Source organism: Adelges cooleyi, unplaced genomic scaffold (genome assembly GCF_023614345.1).
Source record: "Adelges cooleyi isolate 19-005CV unplaced genomic scaffold, UGA_ACOO_1.1 ACOO_flye_CR_arks_rails_tigmint_CR_PRNA_376, whole genome shotgun sequence".
Lineage (NCBI taxonomy): Eukaryota > Metazoa > Arthropoda > Insecta > Hemiptera > Adelgidae > Adelges > Adelges cooleyi.
The window spans coordinates 10,486,664-10,509,853 of NW_026096053.1; the positions used below are offsets into that span (position 1 = coordinate 10,486,664).

At 42.3% G+C, this 23,190-nt stretch overlaps 1 protein-coding gene across 1 annotated transcript; it reads left to right on the top strand.

Moving 5' to 3' along the window:
• The first annotated feature begins 525 nt into the window (after positions 1 to 525).
• On the top strand, positions 526 to 21,781 carry LOC126840821 (zinc finger E-box-binding homeobox 1-like). Its single transcript, XM_050576778.1, has 3 exons — positions 526 to 1,210; positions 11,548 to 12,045; positions 18,992 to 21,781. Exons 1-3 carry the CDS (start codon positions 1,174 to 1,176, stop codon positions 21,571 to 21,573), a joined length of 3,117 nt encoding a protein of 1,038 aa, XP_050432735.1. The 5' UTR covers positions 526 to 1,173; the 3' UTR covers positions 21,574 to 21,781.
• Positions 21,782 to 23,190: the final 1,409 nt, after the last annotated feature.

Sequence of the window (23,190 nt, forward strand, 5' to 3'; positions counted from 1 at the left end):
GAAAAGGGTTGAAACAATCGGATAGGCACGGGCCGAGTGTAACAGCGCCGCGGTGGGGATACGCGGTCAGGCGGCGGTTGACCGTCGTCGTCGTCCGTCCGGAAAGGATTGGTCAGTGGGAGTGGTGACCGGTTGCCGTGACGATTATTGCGGCTACAACAATATGTACCGTATAATGTATGTAGCGTGTATACGCGAGACCGCGGGCGTCCCGGCCGTTTGGTGGCGCGGCGCGGCGGCCGCCGGTTAAACTACACGTGTGTACGCGCCTCCTCCTCCTCCACCGCGCGTCGGCGGCGGCGTACCCGGGGATGATGCCCAACGGTCGCGCCGCGGTACACGAGGCGGCGGCCGCGGCGGTCCTGTACTACCGCCGCCGAAACCGGGCGGCGGCGGCGGCGCCGCGGGGACCAGAGGTCGCGTGTGCGCGGCACCGGCCGACCGGAGCCGACCGTTGCCGACAGTGGACTTGGCTATTCGGCGGCCGGCGGCGGCGCTACTATACGCGACTACCACGACTACGACGACGGCGGCGCGCGCTGTCCCCGGCGTTTAGTTTGCATTTATTCGGACGCGGTTACATTGCCGGCGCGCTCACCAGTCCACTCGGCTGCTGGTCATTCCGGCACTCGCGGCCATCGCCAACGAACACGCGACGCTCACCAGCAGCTCGTCTCCACATTACAGCGGCGGTGTCTTACTATTTAATATTAGTGTGATTTTTATTAATATTATATATATATTTTTTTTAACGTGTGTGTACCTACCTACCGTACGAGTGCGTTTACACGTTATTACCAAACGACGACGGTACACCGAGTACATAATGGATTTTATTTGAAAAATATTATGTAAAAAAATTGGCAAAACGTTTTTGCTTTTATTAATTTTTTTTATCACTCTCGACAAAATTTTCTATTTTGTTTGTTAATTATAAATATTTATTTTATTTTTCCTATCCATGTGACAAACAATTCTTATGTCTATAATAATACCGTTGTTGTACAATTATTATTATCGAGTACGCAAAATGATCGTCGAATTTTGGAATCGGTCGAATTTTCCAAAATCCGCGAAGTTATGCTAACGTGAAAAAACAGAACTTTGTATACGATACGACATCTCGTTAAGTCAAAACACACGTGGTGCGACACCGTCGAGTTTACGTTCACCATGAGGATAAAAATGCCAGCAGTCCGTATCGCTCAAGGTAGATATACATGTATATTATATTAGAATTTAATGTATTTAAAATTTGTATAGGCCAACAATATAAAACAAAATATGACGAGTAACTTGAAAAACATTTTTTTTTTTTGGTGAATTTTAACGTAGGTAAACACATTTGAATTTGTTTTTAAAACTTAGATAATACATAACGGGCGCGAAAATCAAAATAATAAGTACTTAATATGAGGTATCATCTAATTACCATACACACTATTGATGTGCTCTTTAACGTATAAAATGTTCAACGAGATTTTACCCGCTAAAAGTAGTCGGTTTTTAGATTTACTAATTAAATTATGAAGTCAGATAAACTGGTTTAAAAAAAAAATTGCATACTAAATTTGGTAGAGTTGTCCGAGCAAAACGTTTATTCGGTATATTAGACATTAGCATTTAAAAATATTCGATTGGCGCGTAACCATTATTGTAATAAATCAATTAAAAACATAACATTATATCGTTTTAAACGTACATTTTTGTGGACAAAAAAATCTACCTACTATTTTTAGTAAAAATATTGATAAAGCAATTGCACAGTTTTTTTTTAACGCGCAGGACAATCGATTTTTGTGTGTATATCACAACACAATATCAATTTTTTTTTTATCTGCCGATTAACCGTACGCATATATTTTATTATGACGCATACAGTCCTTAGGGATAGTGTATATCGATATAATTGTTATATTTATAATAAAAATATACATAATTTTTTTATCACCACGCGGTCATACGAATACCATGATATTATAATACAATGACCGCTATTCATTATTATACTATACACATTTAACAGCTCGGATAAGGCGAATTTTATAAAAAAAAAAAAAAAATTGCCATTAATCTGATATATACATATTAATATATACATTATTTTATGTATAATCGCGTGGTGCATATAATATATACGTATAGGTAACTGTTGTCTGGTCGAGCAGACGTGTCGCGCGCGCTGTATCTATATAGTGCAGCGCTCCAAGATAAGTTTTGTACGCTATAACATCACCGTGATGATAATATTATGATATAATTATCGTTGTTATTGTTATAGGACTTGTTAAAATGTCGTTAACGTCCAAAGACGTTTTGGCTCTTTTTCGGTTTGCGCAGAAAACACAATAGGATTTACCTATATTAATTAATTGTGCAGATATATATGGTGAGACTATACCTCAAATAACATTACTACAATGTTTTTTACGCGGATTTCGCAACAATGTTAAACAGAAATATTATATGTATATATATGCAAGTTGTTCGACAATGGTTATATACGCGTATATCTAATAATAATAAATATATTATTATTACCGTCCGTGTGTGTGTATAGGTAGGTACTGCCATGTAAACGGATGTCTCCGTTGGTGATCCCTTGACCCGGGCGTTTCGCAATCATATTTCTCTTCTTATTCCCTAAACGATAATAATAACAATACACTAATACATCTCGTGCCCATAACGGGCGATCGGCGGTTACGACTATGACCCAACAGCCGAATAATGTAATAATTATTAGACATTATATTATATTACCGACGTGTCGTGTATTGGTGGACACCTTTGGGTAATAATATCTATAAGACCCCGGGTATGTATTTTCCATTTTTGGTATCGCGCAAACAATACAATTTTTATACACTAAAACCAATCGCCAATCTGACGACGGTCAGTTTTAAACATCTCGTTTACGTTCGAATATGACACGTTTATAATTCATATTTATATATATATTTTTATTTTTTATTCAATTTTTTTAATTATTATCGTCTAGTTCCCACGTTGTTGTCCGGTTGTCGTCATCGCAAATTATTGTCGTCGTGCGATGTCCGTTCGCCTTCGTGTCGTCTCCCGTGTGTGTGTGTGTTTTTTTTTTACTTCTTTTGTTTCGTGACCGGTACCGCGGTAACGTGTATTTTGTATCCGTTTTATGTGTACTACACACTACACACAAGAACCGTGCCGCGACCTGCATCTTGATAAAATGATATAATAATAATAATAGTAAAAAAAAAATGGTTTAACAAGAGTACCTTTTTTTCGTGTGTGTGTTTAATGAACGCCGCCGTCGCCGCCACCGCTCGTGGGAAGACGAAAACGGCGCTGACCCCGGGAATGTGGTCAATTATATTAAAAAATATTATACATACAATATATGTATAATATTTGTAAGTACACCGCAGGGGAAACGCGCGATTTCTCCCACGGGGAAGTTGTCGCCGGCAGAGTAGGTATATAATACAAGACTATAGAGAGAGAAAATCGGTCGGCGCCGCCCCCGCTGTATATTTGTAAACAACCGGCGGAGATTAAATTAGGATAGGAGAGGATTTCTCATATTTTATGTTTTTATTTTGCGACAACATCACTTTGCGGTAGGTCCAAACCGTGTGCCCAACAACGTAGGTACTATATAGAATGTGCGAGCTCATTGAATATAAGTACATACAAATGTTTATGGATTCAAATAATGTCAACGAAAACAATAATTTGCCCAGGTAATAAAATATGTCTAAATGTAAATTACTTTTCGGTTTGGTCTACTAGAAAAATAATATTAGACGGAAAAAAAATATACATAGAACTGAATAAATGTTGGAATGACTAAACGTATACCTAGTTGTTGTTTTAAACTAAAAATTGAGTTGGCCCAACCGTGTATTTAGTTATTCCAACTATACATTAATTATTATTGTGCGTCTCTACACGTTGACCATAATTTTTTCTTGGACCGGCTATGCTTAAGGTGGTGGTCAGCCTTGTCTATCAAAATAAACAATATGTTATTATAGTTTACAAGACAAATTAAAAAAAAAAACTTACGTAATGGACATGTTAACAATGAAAGCGAAATATTTTTTATAAACAATAAGCCTATACTATAAAACAACTCAAATTAAGTTTTTCTAATTAATTTATTAACGACGAGTATTATTTTCTATTAAAAACTATTAATTAACATTTTTTCTTAGACAATAAGCCTAACTATAAAAAAATGTTGGTTTTAGACATTAATTAGTATATGTGGACATTTTTATGTTAATCTTTTTTTTTTTTTTTACCTTAACCGTCAGCGCCTAGAGGGCTTTCTTTGGTGAACCCTATCGACGAGACACCGCCGTGTAGGCTATAAGAGATGCAAACACATACACATGGATAATTTAGGCTCGATTGTATTATGTATATATACATGTATGTATGTGTGTGACCTTTCGCCTATACCTGCATCATGTGATTCCGTTTGATTTATGAACCGTTCGACGGAACGCGAAAACAGACGTGGTTTCCATTTGTCACAAACGCCACGCCGTGTGCACATAATATACATAGATAATATGTATATAAAAAAAGACATACACATATATTATACTTGATAAAATATATATACCGGGCGCGCGCAGTGCCCGACGATTTTTCACCGGTTTGACGGTGTAAGCTTCCACACGCGTGTACTTGTTTTATATATACTACTCGGGACGCTCTTATATTGCCATTACAATAATATGTATGTATATGCAGTGCTATACCGCAAGACTAGTATAATACCTAAACTATTTCCTAATTTTAAACAAGGTTGGTTAGGTTGAAGTAAAAAAAAAAAAACGACAACAATCTAATAATCGGTCGTCGCCCAAAAAGAGACATGTCGAATCGCACGCGCCGAACCTAATTCCGCCGGCACGCCCATCCTGCGGTGTCGGCAAAGGGGTAAGACACACACACAAACATCCTCCTTATAATATCCTATACACATGTATAACGACGTTATTAAAGACTAATTTATGTAGTTCAATCTTTCGTTTATTTTTTTTAAAATATTTTTTTACGACCGTTTGTTTTGTTTTCGGGGCTCGCGTCGACCCGGTCGTTGTCATATTATTATTACACATACCTAACCGATTAACGACGACTATTTACACACAATGAACCGTTGAGACAATCGCAATTACCTCGATTGAACCGCAGGATAGTCGTCAACAGCCGTCGCGTGGCGGAAACACAGAAAACCCATATACTATAAACACACACTGCTGCTATACCTACGGTTATGGATCGCAGCCATAGCCATAGGTGTCGAGCGAAAAAAAAAATTGGTTTTTTTTCTTCTTCTTAAAAACCCCCTTCGGACATTGACGGTAGAAAAAGGACTATACATTCTTTTGTTCTCCGCCGGCGCAGGACTCGCCTCATTGGGTTTCCGCACCGGAATTCGTTTCGCAACTGTTTCGCGTCTTCGCCCAATCCCCCGAAGCCGCGGCCATTGCTTTATAATATATATATATATACTTATGTGTGTGCAGTATACATATATGCCGCGATAATTAGTCACACGAACCCGCGAGCAAATGGAAGACGAAGGAAACGAGCAAAAAAAAGAAAAACACAAAAATTACACACGTTAAATATTATTATTTTTTTGTGGAAATCCGAGAAACGCGGCAGATGTCAGACGGATGCGACGATGGCAGTGCCAGTCAGTCATTATTCATTCGGGATCACGATCGTCGTTGCCGTTGCACATCCATTTCTCACAATACAGAATACTTGGCCCTGCCGCGTCGAGTCAACCGGACCGGAAAACGCCGATTGTAGCTTTTCTTCCGGTATACATATATACATATATATATATATATATATTTCCATCTTGATCTTGTTCCGTTTTCGCGCGCCGTGTCTAACATATCGCGTATGACACTATTGGCAGTCATGTATTATTGTGCACGGCGAAGATGAAAAAAAGAAAACAATAGGACGAGCACAAGTCCTCCCCAGATGTACACCGGCGGTATAATAATATATGCCCTACCTGTATAATATTATATTATGATCATGTATTATTATGCATATGTATAATGAACGGGCTCGTTCGAGGCACGCGACCATTATAACGCAGTAGGGCAGTATATTCTTGCCGGCGCATCAGGTCGTGTGTCTTCATAATAATAATAATATATACAAGCGCACGGGCCTAAAGGGTTATACCGGGCGATACCGGATTGCAGCTCGGCTATAGCGCGTGCTCTCCGACCGCAACCGGTCGTGAGCGTGCGCCGCCTCACATGTCTATATTATAGTATACATATTACACTGCTACCGGTTCCTATATTTATGAGCGTTTCAAACTGAAAAAATGTGTATTCTTATAAAATGGGAATAGACCGAGTAATGGAACGAACGAGTTCTATGTATTGTTTAATCGCAGTATAGTAGTTTTACATCTGTACCTATTATATACATTGGGCTTTTTAATGACTTTCGGCATGCTCGTGGCAGTTTCATTTTGTTTGATAATTTTTGCTGAGACGATTAGCTTAATATATAAGTTCCAAATCGTACAAGCTGTCGCGTGTAATTCTGTCTGGCCTCAAATTAGGGTTGCAATGGAGTTTGGACATATGTGTCCCACGCGAAAATCCGTGTGAAAAAAAATGTCTCACGGTTTTTTCAATAATATGCGGCAGGTTCTTTTCTCATTTCTCCGCGGTCGCAAAACAACCCCTTCGGCGGCCGGCATTATCAGTTACTATTATCAATTGTTATTATTATTGGCGAACAGGTCATTTTCGCGGACCCGTACGTCCGTGGGAATCCCTCGGCCGTCTTTTAAAAATACAGTAGTACCTATACACACGCGTGAATTGCAACTATACCAGACACAATATAATAACATAAACGACAACCCTTTTGTACACATTGTATATGATGATATAAAAAGAACCGTGTGGCTATCGTCCGGTCGGACGCAGCTATATTCGACCAATACACAATATAGGCCGAGTATGTACCGCGTGAACGCCACCGCCACCCCCGCGGTGATCGCCGTGGGAACTGCTACCTGAAGAAGAGGAGACGACGGTGTGTATAAATATAATATAGAAAAAGAATCTTATAACATTATTGTTGTATGTACACCGGACGGCGGCTACCGTTATAATAAAATATTATGTGCGGATTATGGCAAGCGGCGCACCTGCAAAACAGCACCGGTCGCCCCCGCTGCCATTACATTATATGTACACCACTTATCATACGACTAAATAATAGTAATTACCTATATTTAATTTTTTTTATTCCGTGCAAATTTACCACGTTATGCTGTGCGTAACGTAGGTACAATCGGTCATAAAAAAAAAGAAAAAAACCATACACAATAACGTATGTAATATTATTATAATGGGAAAACACAAACTCCGTTCGCGGTCGTAAATCGAATAATCCAAATCGATAATAATAATAATTATTATTATTATTATAATAAAAAAATGCCGGTCGTGTTCGCGATGATTGTTCTATACCTTATCGGCGCGTGTGCACCGGCGTTTAATTTATTATATTATTATTATTGCCGTTGTGTATTGTGTGTTGACAATAATAATAACTATTTTAGTTATTCTACAATAAAAAAAAAAAAACAATTATTTCTCAACACAGTTCGCGACACGTCCGCTCGTTTTTATTTTTTATTACCGCGGTCGAGGCGCACACATGCAACGTGTACGGTCGAGCTTGTGTCTGCGTAAAACCTAACCTAACCAGTTGATCCATAAGGGCGATTGCTATCTATGTATTGCTTGGATTGTCACCATAATTATATGTATATATATATATATCGGCAGAGCTGATGCCGGATCGAGATGTGTGGCCGCGCCGTTTAGACTATACTCGCTACCAGGACGAGAAGGGGTGTGGGGGACGTTGTTCTATAATAATTTTTACATATATATATATATATATATAAATAAATTGTACATATTATATATTTTATGATCGATCGGGGCGCAGACATGGACGTCGAGATTCAGATCAAGAAATCCGGCCTCAAAGTTCCATTAATTCGCATAGTACGATATTATATATATATGTGTACAAAAAAAAATAATATAGAAACTATAACGTCACCAGTGCATCGGACCAATTTGTGCCACACGATTCCATACTTAGGGGGAACAAATCGAAAACCGCCGCCTCCTCGTTCGGTATCGGTTGTATTAAGGCGATAATCTTAGCGGCGTTTGGCGTCCTTGGCGGCAAAAATTATTAATCTCGCCCCGGCACGTTGCCAACTAGGCGACGGCGGACCCTTTTATAATGTGTAGTATATATGTGTGTAACTGTATACAACGTTGGATCGTAAAAATCCGGCAATTACATCGGTTTCAATCGACTCGATACACACAGTAGGTAGGTATATAGTAGCTGTTATACAGTGCACACTATGGTAGTTGTATGCCTATGTGGGAAACCAATCGTTTATCGTACCGTCGTTTTGGCATACCTACCTATGGGTACGCTGTCCGCGAATTTTCCAACACGGAAAAGTGTCTATAGTGTTGTAAATATATATATATATAGGTTGGCGACGGGTTCAATTAAGTCCTGAGGGACAAATAGGTGGTAAAAGCCGAGGCGGAGGGGCGCGGGAAAGTAAAAACCGTCCCGAGGCCAAAAGTTTGACGAAGTGTTGTGTTTTTTTTTTCGCTGCAAATTCACAGTCTATCTGTCTCTCTCTTTTTTTTTGTCGTTTCGGTCTCGTGCTCGGCTCAGGTCCCGCGGGGTCAGCTTTGGCGTCAATCGAATTAACCAATAAAAACCGACCCTTTGGGCTGTGTACAGTTAATACGGGTCACCACCGTGTGTATATACATGTGCGTTTGTTCTAATCGCGTTTACGCCGTATACATTGCGCCTATAATATTTTGTAGTAAAGGTTCTGTACGCGTACAGAGTGAGAGGTACACACATCCAAGTGTATAGTAAGGAGAGGGCGAGGGGTGGGGGGGACGTGTACGGACAAAGCGCGTGCGATAATTTTACCTGACGTCGCCTCGGGGTTTACACAGTTTGGCCGCTGTGGCTATAGATCAAAACGCCAACGGGCCAACGTCAAACAGCTGTGTATACCCACCGTGCAAAGCACAACACCCGAATCCGTGAAAAAACAAAACAGGAAAAATTAACATTGACATTTTTTAAAACTGAAAAAAAAAAAAAATTCAAATTACACCGAACCCGCGGTCGCCGCCATTTTTGTATATCGAGTATTATTGTCTTAGTCGAGCCCGCAGCCCTCAAACACCTTTTATTATACATATTTTATGGACTTTGCAATTGAAAAATATGTCTAACAATGTATGAGACGAGTGACGACTGCGTTTCCGCAGGGTGGTTTATCTATTCTAACGCGACCAAACGATTTCTTTGGCAAAATATTATTGCAAGAACAAAAAAGATACCCGTGTATTTTATTTGTAAATTCGCAACGCTGTGTTGAGATAATAAAACATGTATAATATAAGAGAGCGGCGGACCGAGAGAAAGTACACACGCACAAGTACATTACGATTGTGTCATGGTGGCCGCACCGGTGTGTATCTATCGTCCGCGTGTACACGAGATCCATAAATGATTGATCGATCGATTGACCGGCTCTGGATCTGGCGATCAATCACATATAAAGCATTACGCCGCGCGTATAATATGCCTATATACATATTATTATTGTTATTGCGATAGGAAAAAAAAAGCAAAGATCTAGAAGTAAGTGTACCTACTTAATAAGCAGGAAAACAAAAACAATGGTCATTATTGTTGTAAAAAATCATAACAAATCAGGTTGCAAAAATCATATGCCATATAGCCGGAGAGCGTATGTATAGGGAGGCACCGAAAGCAAATGTTTCTCCAGATATCTTTCACACAATATATTGTGATATTTTTCATCAATACAATATATGGGTACTGCGCAATATACATTTTAGATTTACCAAAAAAATAGAATCAATGTCAGCTGTATAGTGTTCATAGAGCGCCTCTTGAAATAAACTTGTGTCTATAAACATATAACACATCCCTCTTTCCGGTTTTTGACATGCGTTTTGGGGTTGAAACAGACAGCGACGAGTACTGCACACAGCTTGTGCTATATTACGTGTAGAATTTTTTCTGGCGATATTTTTTATTTTTCCACGTGCAATAAAACGCGCGTCAACAGGTCCCCGGGGTCCGGCAACGTTTTTCGCGGGGAGGGGGTGCGTCTTGACCCCTGGGCGTTGACCAACACTGACCGGATGACCAATCGATCGGACCAATGGATGACCACCGGGGCGGATGTACACACGGGGTTTGCCCGGTCCAACGCAGATGTTTCCTACCCCACACGGACGGGCTACGGGCCGCACCCCACGCCACATTACATATATTATATTATATACCCCCGGGATTTTCACCGTATCACATGTGTGTGTGTGTGAAATATAAGCGCGCATAGTGTCCATTAGACCCATTTAAACCGTTTGGCGTGAAGTGAGAGAGACCTAGTCCGAGTTTTTCATTTATATTATATATATATATATATGTACGTCAAACGCACGCACGTTGGCCACTTTTGTTACTCCGTACACACCACACATAATAATAATATTACTTTATACCCACTTGGCGTGTATGTATATATATATATGTATATTCTATAAAGGTCTTCGGTCTGTGTGTGTTTGTGTTTATTGTTGCGACGACGTCCACCGCAGCCCGATAAACAATACACACTCCGCGCTCGTTCAAAACGATTAAAAACTATTAGCGGAAGGGACGCGAGCGTCTGTGATCCCTGCAAAACGACTAGCTGTATCGATTACACGGTCGACCACATATTATATATTAGCACGTCGCTTTGATCATGTCGGGTAAAATCAGAATTTTTGTATACCAAAACTTTTTGTTTGTTTGTTTTCTGATAAACTAGCAGCTTTCAAACGGACACGCAGGTATACATGAGTTTGATCGGCACCGCTCGGTTCTTAGTCACTGTTACTATATTATGTGTTATGCTGCTAACAGACGTCTCGACTATTGGCCAAACGAGATCATCTCTTTAGTGTTTGTGGCTAATATATATTTCTGACATTAACATTGAGTCATATATATATATATATAGATAAGCGCCGCAGCGTATGCGCCCTCGCCGAGTGCGCGACCCTTTGTGCGGCCTAAACTAATTTGCGACCGCACACACATTCGGTTATTACTTATTTTTCTATGCGGACGTTTTCACATTGTGTTGGGGGCACGATTGAAAAAAAGCAAGCGAATTTGGGGGACAATCGACGGTTTTTATCGGTTTTCATCATTAATATCCCGGCGGGCGGGTGAGTGGCGCGCAGGATGTACAACTGTTTTGTCCCACAAAATGGAAGTGACCCCTATGCGTATTATTATATGATCGGTTTGGCCGATGTCGTATGATAGACGAGAGCACTTAAGCCGTCGTACATGGTATATACCGCCATCGCTAATCGCATTGGTTTTTTTGTGTGTTCACAGCGGATACGGACATGACGCAGACAGTCGGCGGAACCGACCAGGACCTGCTGACCTGCGGACAGTGTCAAAAAGCGTTCTTGCTGTCCGACATTTGCCGGTTCGTGCAGCACAAAGTGGCCGGATGCGGCAACAAGGAAGCCCTGTTGGCCGACCGCAACAGCGGCGGCGGCGACGACAACAACGGACTGACCGACAACGGACTACAACAGCCCGGCGGCGGCCGACGGTTGTCCGTCAACAACAAGAAACAGCAACCGCAGTCGCCACCTCTGCCCAACGACGAACACGCTCCGGAGCGTTCGCTGCCGTCCAGCACGCCGAAACGGACGTCGACGCCGTCCAACGGCGATTGCAACAGCGAGCACGAGGACGACAACAAGCCGTCCAGGACGAAACAGGAGTCCGAGTCGTCCGACGACCTGGCCGCCGGCTATCACAAAAAGTCCAACCGGTCGGCGTCGTCGTGCGCGGACGCCGAGTCCAACACCACCAATTCCGGTAAGTCTAAATATTATTGAGAAACGATATTGTTGTTGTTGGTTTTTTTTTTATCGGCGCGACCGTTCGCCGTTTGTAACGAGAAATCTTCTTTACCGCAAAAAAACCTTTGTCGAAGGTATATTTTCATATTAGATAATAGTGTAAAGTTTCACGAGCCTCGTTGATGGTATATTTTCATATTAGACAATAGTGTACAGTTTCACGAGCCTCGGGGCGCTAAGCTTCTATATAATAATATAATACCCGTCGATTTTATTTTATTTTTTTATATTGGAAAAGTTACGCAATCGGTTTCGAATTCAGAGTTTGAAAATTTAAATTGAAAACTCATATTATTATGTATGCGACTCCTCCGCGAGGCACTTGCGAATTACTGTATCGAGTGTTGTTGCCCCGCAGCCTATAAACAAGCGAAGATGTCGGTCGGAAAATCAAAACGGTAAATGAAAAAAAAATGTAACAGCCGACGAAAAGTTAATAATCTCGCGCAAACAGAGGGTGGAGAATTTGCAAAAATAAACAATATTCACTCCTCTAATCACAGTATTAGGTACACCTACCTATATTTATGGCCAGGGTGTCGGTATAGCGCAGGTACTATGCACATACATTATTACTTTTACTGCGCATTTATAACCGCGTTAACTATTATATGTGTACAAATCAAATGTACAATATCGTCCTTCGACGCCCGCCGTGCACAACATACTCGAACAGTACCTACAATATAATCGTTTTGCCTTCGGTGACTTTCATATATTATCGCCGACGGTCGGTTGTTCAGACTTTATCTCATATATTGACTTGAATCCGAGATAAACTTTTATCGGCGGCGGTACACGATTTTAGCGCTATGCATAACATACAGGCTTAGGGGGGGGGCAGGGGGGTAAGGGCTGTGGCGGTTTCCAGATGTCATTTTCGGCCGATGGCGGCACGCATATAAAAGGTCGTTGATTATGTGTCGTGTGATGAGTCGTACGCGCACCGGTCCCGGAGTTTTCTTTTTACATTGTTTGCCTCCCTCCGCTTGTTCCGTTTACCGTGTCCGGTTTAGGAGTGTGCGACAGACGAGGCGCAACGAACCGCAAAAACAGTGTCTATGTGTGAGTTTATAATGTTTAAGAAAAAACGTCGGCAAAGTGGCAAATCATTAGGCCGTCGGGCGACCGCGACCCGAGTGTTTACTCTTCGGTTCATCGGGTCCGCCAGAGATTTTCTTTCGGTCAATTACAACGCAACATTACTTTTATATTATACGTTTATACACAATACCGTCGCCTCGGTAGATGTTTAAAACGTTACACACCCACCCAACACACCGGACCTTGTCTGTACCACCGTCGTTCTGGATGGGCGACAGATTTTAATTGCATCCTCGGCGGCGGTGGCGCTCGGTTGGGCGTCGAATACGCGGCGTGATGATAAATAATAGGGACTAGGATAACGTCCTCGGGATTCTTTGCACGCACCGCACCGTCGTCGTCGTCGTTCATGGGAAAACTTTGGTTTTTCTGGATTATTCGACGGACGCGTTTAACGGCCGAGTAACCGTCAATAGCCGGGCAGGACACACGGGCGACGTTTGGCCGACACGCGCGACGGGGAGCGCAAATCCTTTCGAATTAGAAAAAATACAAAAAATAGCGTGAACAAAAAAAATAAAAATAAAAACCTAACCGAAAAGAGCGAACCCGGGTCACAGCGTAAAACACCCCTCGCGCAAACCGTGCAACGATATTGGCCCGACTAAAATTATGGACCATAATTATTGGTAGGTATATTTCTAATTGGAATAACACTAAACGTTGTTTAGTTGACCGCACTAAATGTGTATACGATTCAACTAAAAATTTAGTCGGGCCAACTATTAGTAGTTAGTTATTCCAACTAGAACTGTAATGTGTCCCTATATTAGCCATACAGTTTTGGTTGGGCCAACTTTGCAGTTGATTTCAGTCGGTTCATTTCGGTTCTGCTGTTTGTCTAATATGCTTTTCGGGAGCCGCTAAATAAAAAAAAACCGGTCGACGTCTCACCCCTTTCGATTATTGCCCATTGTCCACTGTGCCTGTGCCGGACTCCCACAACTGGCTTGGTACATTTCACCCTTTTTCCCCCGGCGGTGGTAGTGTATACCTATTGCGTCAACAACAATAACACAGCGTTTATCGGACCGTGAACTGTGCGCGCTTATAACATAATAATACAAGGATTAAAATAAAATAATAATAATAATCGCGCGTGTCCGTTAAGTTGCAGCGTGCGCTTGTATCGGTCATCGTGCGATGACGATTAGGTATTATTTCTATATATATTGGACCCCCGTTTGTTAAACGATTGTGATGCATTTTCGCCTTCGCGTACCGTGAATATAATATAGTGATTGATATTAAAAAACGTTACAGCCCGAGGGCTTCCCACGACACGGCGGCGGGTCACGAAGCCCGAAGGACGATGCCAATAGGAACCCAAGTATATATAAGTACCTACCACATACACATGCACCGACGACAGCGCGGTTGCGCATCGTTTCGTCACTCTCACTCTCTATAACGCACTAACGACTGTACACACACACACACACACACCGACAATAAAATGCATCCATCTACATATTATTATATACAAAACAGTAGAACGGACAGAAGATATAATAGCTGTTCACCCGTTCGTAGAACAATATTCCTAATCGTGTCAGGGACGGATCGAGCGCGCGACAGTTTTCCCGGAATCGTTTTTTCATATGATAATTTTGCCGGAAAATATTATAATTATTACTATTTTTCAATCGCCGCCGCCGTACCCACGACTAATACTGGTCACGAACGGAAACGCTGAAAAACGAAAATCTTTTTCTTCTTCTTCTAAACGCTCTCATAATGTACAAAGTGTGCGTCGTTGTATCTATTGAACTCCCCCGCGCTCGACGAGAAAAATTTGAATATCAAAGTAATTAAAAGAAGAAAAAAAGCGACATTAATAATAATAACGTTAAAAAATAATACCAACGGCCGAATAATATATATATACAGTACTGTGTACGGCTTATGGTCGCGCGGCACTGTGTCGTGTAATCGGTGGGCGGACATTATAATATCATAGAGGCCAGCGGTGCATATTATAATATACAGTCACGGTCAGTATATATACACGCACACAACAAACCCGCAGTCTTTTTTTTCTCTACAATAATAATAAAATAATAACATCATCGTCAGACTGTGTACGGTTCTCATAATAACCGTAAGAATTAGAGACACCCACGCCACCCTCCGCGTCCGCCGGGTCGACCGGACGCTGTGATTTTCGTACTTAAGCGCGTGCCAAACGACCGTGTCTTCTTCTGCCGGCCGGTCGGGGTGGACTTGTAAAAAAAAAAAAAGTAACAATTAAGTACACGTTTTTTTATAACAATATCATAACATTATCAACGACCCCGTCCGAGTAAGCGCATGTACACCGCAAGTACAATATTATATTATTTTCTACTATGTAATAAACGTATTGCGAATATTTTGAAATCCGGCGAAAATCGTGTCGCGAAAGGCGTGCAATCGACTTGTACATTATTATTAAACGTTGCGCGCTGTGCACTATGAAGAAGAGTCGTGAGACAGGTTCATATATATACATAATATACACTTTCTTCTGTAGGCACCGTTTCTCCACGGCCGTTACTTCACTTACCGTTTAGCGTGGCTGATCTACATTTGATTGGGCACAATTATCGAAAAACAAAATCGTAGGCTACGCAAGGCCCTTGGGCACACATAGTTTAAAGGGGGTCGTTTGAGAAAACTTAAAGATGCGAATTGTATTGTGGGCTAGTAAAGACGGAACTGAAAACCCGCTCGATTTCTGTACTTGTACTTGTCAGCTCGTCCGGCCTCTGTCATTGTATACACAATATAAATCATATTATATTGTACAATGTGACTTTTGCGCCGTCTAGGGCCTAAATTAAATATATCGGATAGATCCCCGTTGGACGGCGGGGCGGCGGCGGCGGCGGCAGATGCAGTAGAGATATATCGAAAATGATCTTTGTATAATATATTTAATAATAAAAATATGTATGTATAAATAGGGAAAAATGAATATTATCGAGGCCTGGTGTCCGTCACAGCTGTGTGTCGACCGACGTACATATTATATACCCCCCGGTATTATTCCAAATATATATATATATACAATATGCATATGGGGTAAAAGGGTTGCGCATATGCCGTCGTCTAAATACGCTCTATATTAAAGTGTATAGGTATATTTATATACATATATAGACAACGGCCGTCGACGGGGTGCACAGGTAATTTTATTGTTATTATTTTTTTTTTTTTTGGGACAGCGCGCGTGCCCTTTGGGGTAGTTTTTCGGGAACGGGTCGAGTATATACCGTTTCGAGATACGGGCTGAAAATTCCAATCTATACAATAATGTGTAATTTTCTGTGAATATATATTGTTGTAAACATGCCATGTCCATATGTCGTCGTCTGAGGCGTGGACGAGCCACTCGTCGACCTGCTGAGCGGCACGCCGGCCAATCGTGTCAGATTAGAAAAATTATACTTGTAGATTTTGTGTTATTTTGACTTATAACAATTATAATACACGTTAAGTATTACCGGCAATTATTATGTTATTGGATCCACGTGATCCGCTTACGGTCGATGCGTGTTCGTCGAAATCGTTTGTGTTTGTGTGCAAGTTGTTGTTGTTAATCATTTCTTTTTTAGAGAGACACAGATACCAGGATCGACCACCGCCGCCAAGGGTCGACCCGCATGCAAAACAGGTCGTCGCGATAAAAACCCTGAAATTTACTGCCCGGATGACGGCTAACACAGATTGTCCATAAAGCTCGGGAGGTTTTTTTTATTATTAACATTTTTTTTTTTTTTTTTTGAAAAACCTTAAAAAGCTTAAGAGGGTCCCGCCGCGAGATAACCCACGTAGTCGTCTCATTGTTCCTCGGGGGTCCTTTTCTTCTTTGTGCATAACGTTATCTCGCCGCAGTATATATATATATATATATTATTTATGTATATAAATGTCTCCGCGTCCACTCGTGGCCGGCGCCGCGGCCGTGATGAATGCGCATAGTAATGATAATAACAAAGATAATATATATATATATATATATATAAATTGTATATATTTTATATAAATAGATTTTTGCCGAGAGACGCGCAAGTGCTTAACGGCCACCAGGAAAGGGGGAATAACAACTTATATGTATAGTACTCTGACGTGTATCGTGCTCGCGCAAAAACAGTGTTAGAATTTGCATATTTTGAAAATGATAAAAAGGTCCCGTGGCCCGTAAAACGACGACAGGGACGGTCTGCTAGATTTAGACCCGGTCAAAGATAGTATCACGTCTTATTCATTCATAATAATATAGTGTTGATACTTTAAAAACGCATATTTTTTTATAGCGTTTATGCTTTTTTGTCAAGCAAATTGATTTTTTGTACAATAAATTTGCACATAGACTTGTCCAGTTAATACATATATGGTGCATGATAGTATTATACTTACTTCTGGCAATTAAATATCGATTAGGTTATTTCTTTTTGTTTATTACCACTAATTATTGTATATTAAAATACATAACGGTGTATGCGCGAACCGGACAGGCCGCTTGGCGGGGACAATATGATTTTTTACATGTTTTTTTTACATATATAATATTATTGTTGTACGGCGTGTGCGATAAACGATCGGCAGGTTTTCTGATTTTTAAGTTTGGCATTCGAGTCACGCGCGGTCCGGCCCGGGAATTTTGCATAGCGCAGTTTTTTTTATTCTATTTTTTTCAATAATATCCTCTTTTTCTCGTCCGGGTCCGGTCATAACCGCCCAGCACGCGCGTATACGCCATCCGGCAGCTCATTTACACGCTGTTGTATAGCAGCAGCAGCAGCAGCAGCCGCCGCCACAAATATTGTGTTATATTATCTTTTTACACCGAACATCTTTGGCCGGAGGGAAAAAAAACAACGACAACACTCCGCGGCTTTACGGTGGATTATGCGGATACGGCGGTCGCATTACCACCTACTCCCCTCGGGTCATTTAAAAATGTAAACTCATATAATATATATATTGTGTATGGGGTGCGAATTGGCGTTTCCCCGTTTTAATGAAATTTCTTCGGTCGGAGGGCAACATGTTTAGATTTTGAAAATATTAATTTAAAAAACAACAATCTCTGGAATCGTGTGCGATAAAAAGCCGCGTTGTTTTTGGCACTGAGACGAAATTTCGGTCAGCTGCGTCCGCGGTGACCCTTTTCGATTGTTGTAATATATAAATTCGTTCTCCGTCGCTTGCCTACACATATTATTGTGTATGTGAACTGTGAAGCCGGAAAACGGCCGTTATGCGTATACCCGTTGTCCGCACCGACCATACTCGCACTCCGCCCCTCATATTATTATGTTATGCTAGCTCGGCCGTCGAGTCCTTGTCGCACAAACCATTCTCGAGTCAATCATTTCTTGTTTTATTATTATTATAAAATATGTTTTTGTTTTTGCGCCGCACCGGCGAGTTTTAGGAATAATAATATAATTATTTTTCTCGTACCATTCCATTGAATGCGGCGCGTACCTATATACGGAACACCGTGTCCAGAGGTTTATTACGAAAATAGTAAATAATAATAATAATAAGAAAACAACGTGTCTTTTGTTCTATTATGTTATTCGAGAAAATCAATTGAAATAATTATGTTCAACGGGCGCGCGGTATGGGTTTCTTTTGATTTCTAATGAACCGCACACCGGACCTAAAAACGCGCGGCAGACGGTATTGTTTGCGTGCGCGCTTGTGTGTGTACGTTGACGCGATTGACCAATAGAAGAAAATAGTATAATAACTATGCACACGCCGGTGGTAATTCTAATCGAAACGTTTGTATTGTTTGTTCGCAGAGCCCAGCAGTTTCGTGTGTTGCACGTGCAAGGCGAGGTACAACTCGGCGTGGAGACTATTGCAGCACGCCCAAACATCACACTCGTTCAAGATCTACACGGACGGCACGCCGTCGCCCGTCTCGCAGTCCAAGAACAACACGTCGTGCTCGTCGCTGGGCTCGTCCGGATGTTCGAGCAACGCTTCGCTGCCGGGCATGTCGGCGCTGCCCTTGGCCCTGAGCATGCCGTCCAGGCTGAACCTACAACCGCCACCGCCGCCGCCGCCGGTACCGACCAGCATCAACAGCGGGGGCGCCCCGCCCATGATGGACCCCATGCCACCCATGCCGTTGCACAACCCTTTTGGTGTTGGAGGCTTGCTTAGGATGCCGATGGGCGAGCCTCCCCAGCGTCCGTCCCCGTTCCCCGGGACTTCACCCATCGGCAACCCGCCTTTGTTCGGTCGGACGCCTAGTCACCAGGACCATCAGTTTCGCATGGAACAGCTCATGTCCGAGCAGTTCCGCCTGAACCAACAGCAACACGGTCTGGGGTTCGCCGTGGCCGTAGCCGCGGCCAACGCCATGCCCACGTCCCCGTTCCCGGGGCTCTCCAACGATCGCGGTAACAATCCTCGGCTGCCGGCGCCCACGTTGCCGGCACTCAGTCTCGATCCGCAGATGGATTTTTACTCGCAGCGATTGCGGCAACTCGCAGGTACCACTAGCCCGGGAGCTGCTACTGCACACAGTTCGTCGCCTTCGCCGAGAAAAATGACACCACCATATAGCAGCCCCAATTCTACGACCGCTTCGGCCGCCATGGCCCAGCCGAACGCCGCCACCGCCGGTCTAAACAACAACAACAACAACAACAGCAACGTCAGCAACAACAACTCGATCGAGTCGGCGGCGGAACACGAGAGATCCGGCGACGCGTCCCGAAACACTTTGGACCTGTCGTCGAACGCCGTCAACAAGGAGAAGACAGCCGACATAAGCGACCAGCAGATCGTCTCCGAGGAAAAGACCCGAGAGTGCGAGTACTGCGGCAAAAAGTTCCGGTTCCAGAGCAACTTGATCGTGCACAGGCGTACGCATACCGGCGAAAAACCGTACAAGTGTTCGGTGTGCGACCACGCGTGTACGCAGAGCTCCAAGATGAAGAGACACATGAAAACGCATCGGCGGTCGAACCGGGGAAACGGGCTGGCCGGTGGCGAGCGTGGGACCGCCAATGGGGTGGATACGAGCTCGACACCGGATCTAACATCCAATGACGACGATGACGATGACTCCGAGCTGGACGATGACGACGCCGACGAAGAGGAAGAAGAGGAGGAAGAAGACGAGGACGAAGAAGAGGACGACGAGGAGGGCGACGACGACGAGGAGCACATGGAGCTCGAGGACGAAGACAACGACGAGAACGAGGGCGGTGACGTGCCCGAAGACCTGACCACAAAGTCCACGTCGTCGGCGGAACACGATAAGAAGCCCGGGCATTCGAACAACACGTCGCCCGAGAACCGTCCCGGCGACAAAGGAATGCCTCCCAACTCGCTGGTGGGCGAACTCATGAGCAAGTTCGGCCTGAGCAACATCCAGCAGTACAGCGAAGCGTATAAGCAGGCGCTCAAAGAGTCAGTGATCCCGCCTCAGTTTCGTGTTCGGCGCAAAGACAATTTCCGACTGTCGCCCATCATCAACGACAACAACAACGGTACCGTCAAGTCGGCCAACCCGTTGCGGAATCTCGACAACGGCCTTAGCGACAAGGCGGCGGCCGATTTGCGGTTCCGCGAAGAGTTCACCAAAAACTTGATCGCGGCCGGCCAGAACCCGCTGGACCTGATGGGCGGCCATCCGGGCATTTTCGGTCCCGGTTCGGCTTTCGAGAACCCGTTCGATCCCGCGGCCAAGCGGCTGAAGCTCGACCCCGACAATCCGCACCATCCGCTGCTGAATCGAGACCGACTGTACACGGCCGGCATGTCGTGGTTGCCGGCGTTGGCGGCGCACCATCGCGGCGAGTCGTTCCTGGGCGTGCCCGGGGTGGGCGACCGGAACAAGTCGTCGTCGGAACCCGGAAGCGGCGGCAACGGCGGCAGCGGCCGGTCCAAACCGGGACCCAGCTCGCTGTCGGCGGCGCTCAACTTGGGCCTGCAGGGTCACATGAAGAAGGAGTCGCGCCGTAACGACACATGCGAGTACTGCGGCAAAGTGTTCAAAAACTGCAGCAACCTGACCGTGCACAGGCGGTCGCACACCGGCGAAAAGCCGTACAAGTGCGAGCTGTGTTCGTACGCGTGCGCCCAGAGCTCGAAGCTGACCAGGCACATGAAGACCCACGGCCGGCTCGGCAAGGACGTGTACCGGTGCCGGTTTTGCGAGATGCCGTTTTCGGTGCCGTCCACGCTGGAGAAGCACATGCGCAAGTGCGTGGTCAACCAGAACATCAAACTGGAAGGCGGCCAGTACATGAAAATGGACGACGGTTCCAAATTGGACTCGGCCATGAAGCTGGACAGCAGCTACATGATCCAGTCCATGATGGACGACGAGTCGTACAGCAGTTCCGTGTCCAAAGACAACACATGACTCTTCCCGTGGAGGGGTTTCAGCCCCCTCCCCGTGCAGAGCACATACTGACGAGTGTGTACTCCTCGACGTTCAACTTACATAATACATTAAAATACATATAATATAATGCGTGTGCGTGTGTATTATCATTTATATATATATATACAACATAGATCTCGAAAACACATTTTTATTTATAAAATATATTATTATTATTATTTTTTAATCGGACAGTTTTAATGTTTAGTTACCGTACATATATATATATTTTTTTAAGTACTATCGACTCCCAAACTGTCTTCAACCCTCCTTTAGGTCTGGTGTAAATATAGTTTTCCCCGTCTTCCTCTGACTGTTGGTAAGGCTCAAACGGCGTTTGATGTTATTATTGTTTGTTTTTTTGTTTTTCGCTCACCGCCCCCCCAAAAAAAAAAAAAAAACCAGAACGTACCATTCCATACGTGTAGTATTATTATATACGCTTGATCTCCTCGGACCGGCAAACTCGGAGAGTCCTTAGGATATAATAATATATTGAACTGTTCTGTCATATCATTCCTACGGCCAAGACGTTTTTTTATCGTTTCATCCCAAAAATGTTAATTAATATAAATAATAATTTTGTGCGACACGCACGAGTTGGATTTTAATAGAGAAATTAATAAAAAAAAAAAATAACATATGACATTCCCAAAATTGTTGTAAATATTATCAAACCCCCCTGTCGAGCGCGCGTTGGTGTAAATATATTTGATATAAAATAATAATCTAAGTACAAACGTTTTTTTTTTTTTTTTTTAATTATAAGTTTATAGTGGAAAAAATATAATAATATTATACTAAAAAATAAAAAAGTGTTTCGGTTTTGTCCCAAATAATGATTATTAGTAGGTACTGTAGTTTTTTTTTCAGTTTTTTTTTTCAATTGTTATCATATTATATTCGTTTTTGTTCTGTTGGAAATGCAAGTTATTTCCAACTAAAACGTGTTGTAAATTCGGTTTACGTTTGACTAGTCTGTTATTTATTATTTTATTATTATAATTACTATTACTATTACCTACTATTATTATTATTTTTATCATTATTATTATTATTATTATTATTATTTGATTTAATTTTACTATTCGTCCCAAAATCTAGCAAAAAAAAAAAATAATAAAATAAAAACCACACACACGACCAAAAAAAAAAAAAATAAGAAATGAAAAACTTTTAAATCAATTTTAATTGATACTATTAAAATTAAAAAGTAAACGGCGATTTAACGCTCACTAAATGTTCCTCAATTTAATTGTAGAATTATTATTATTATTATTATTATTATATTCTTGTGTACGGATTTTAGTATGTAAAAACGGTATAATTTATAAGACCTATATAATATGATATACGTGTAATAAATTTATATAGGAAAATATTTTACCTAAGTAAAATTGTAAGTTTTATTATTAATATAATATAATATTAATTATTATTGACTGTGCGTTTGGTTTAACTTGTTATTATTATTATTATTATTATTTGATTAGTGTTTCGTCCGCTCGCTGTTCTTGTATCTATTTTTGTTTCGATATTAATATTTTGTCGATGGCGTTTTCCCGTTTCTAGTACAATTATTATATTATTATAATA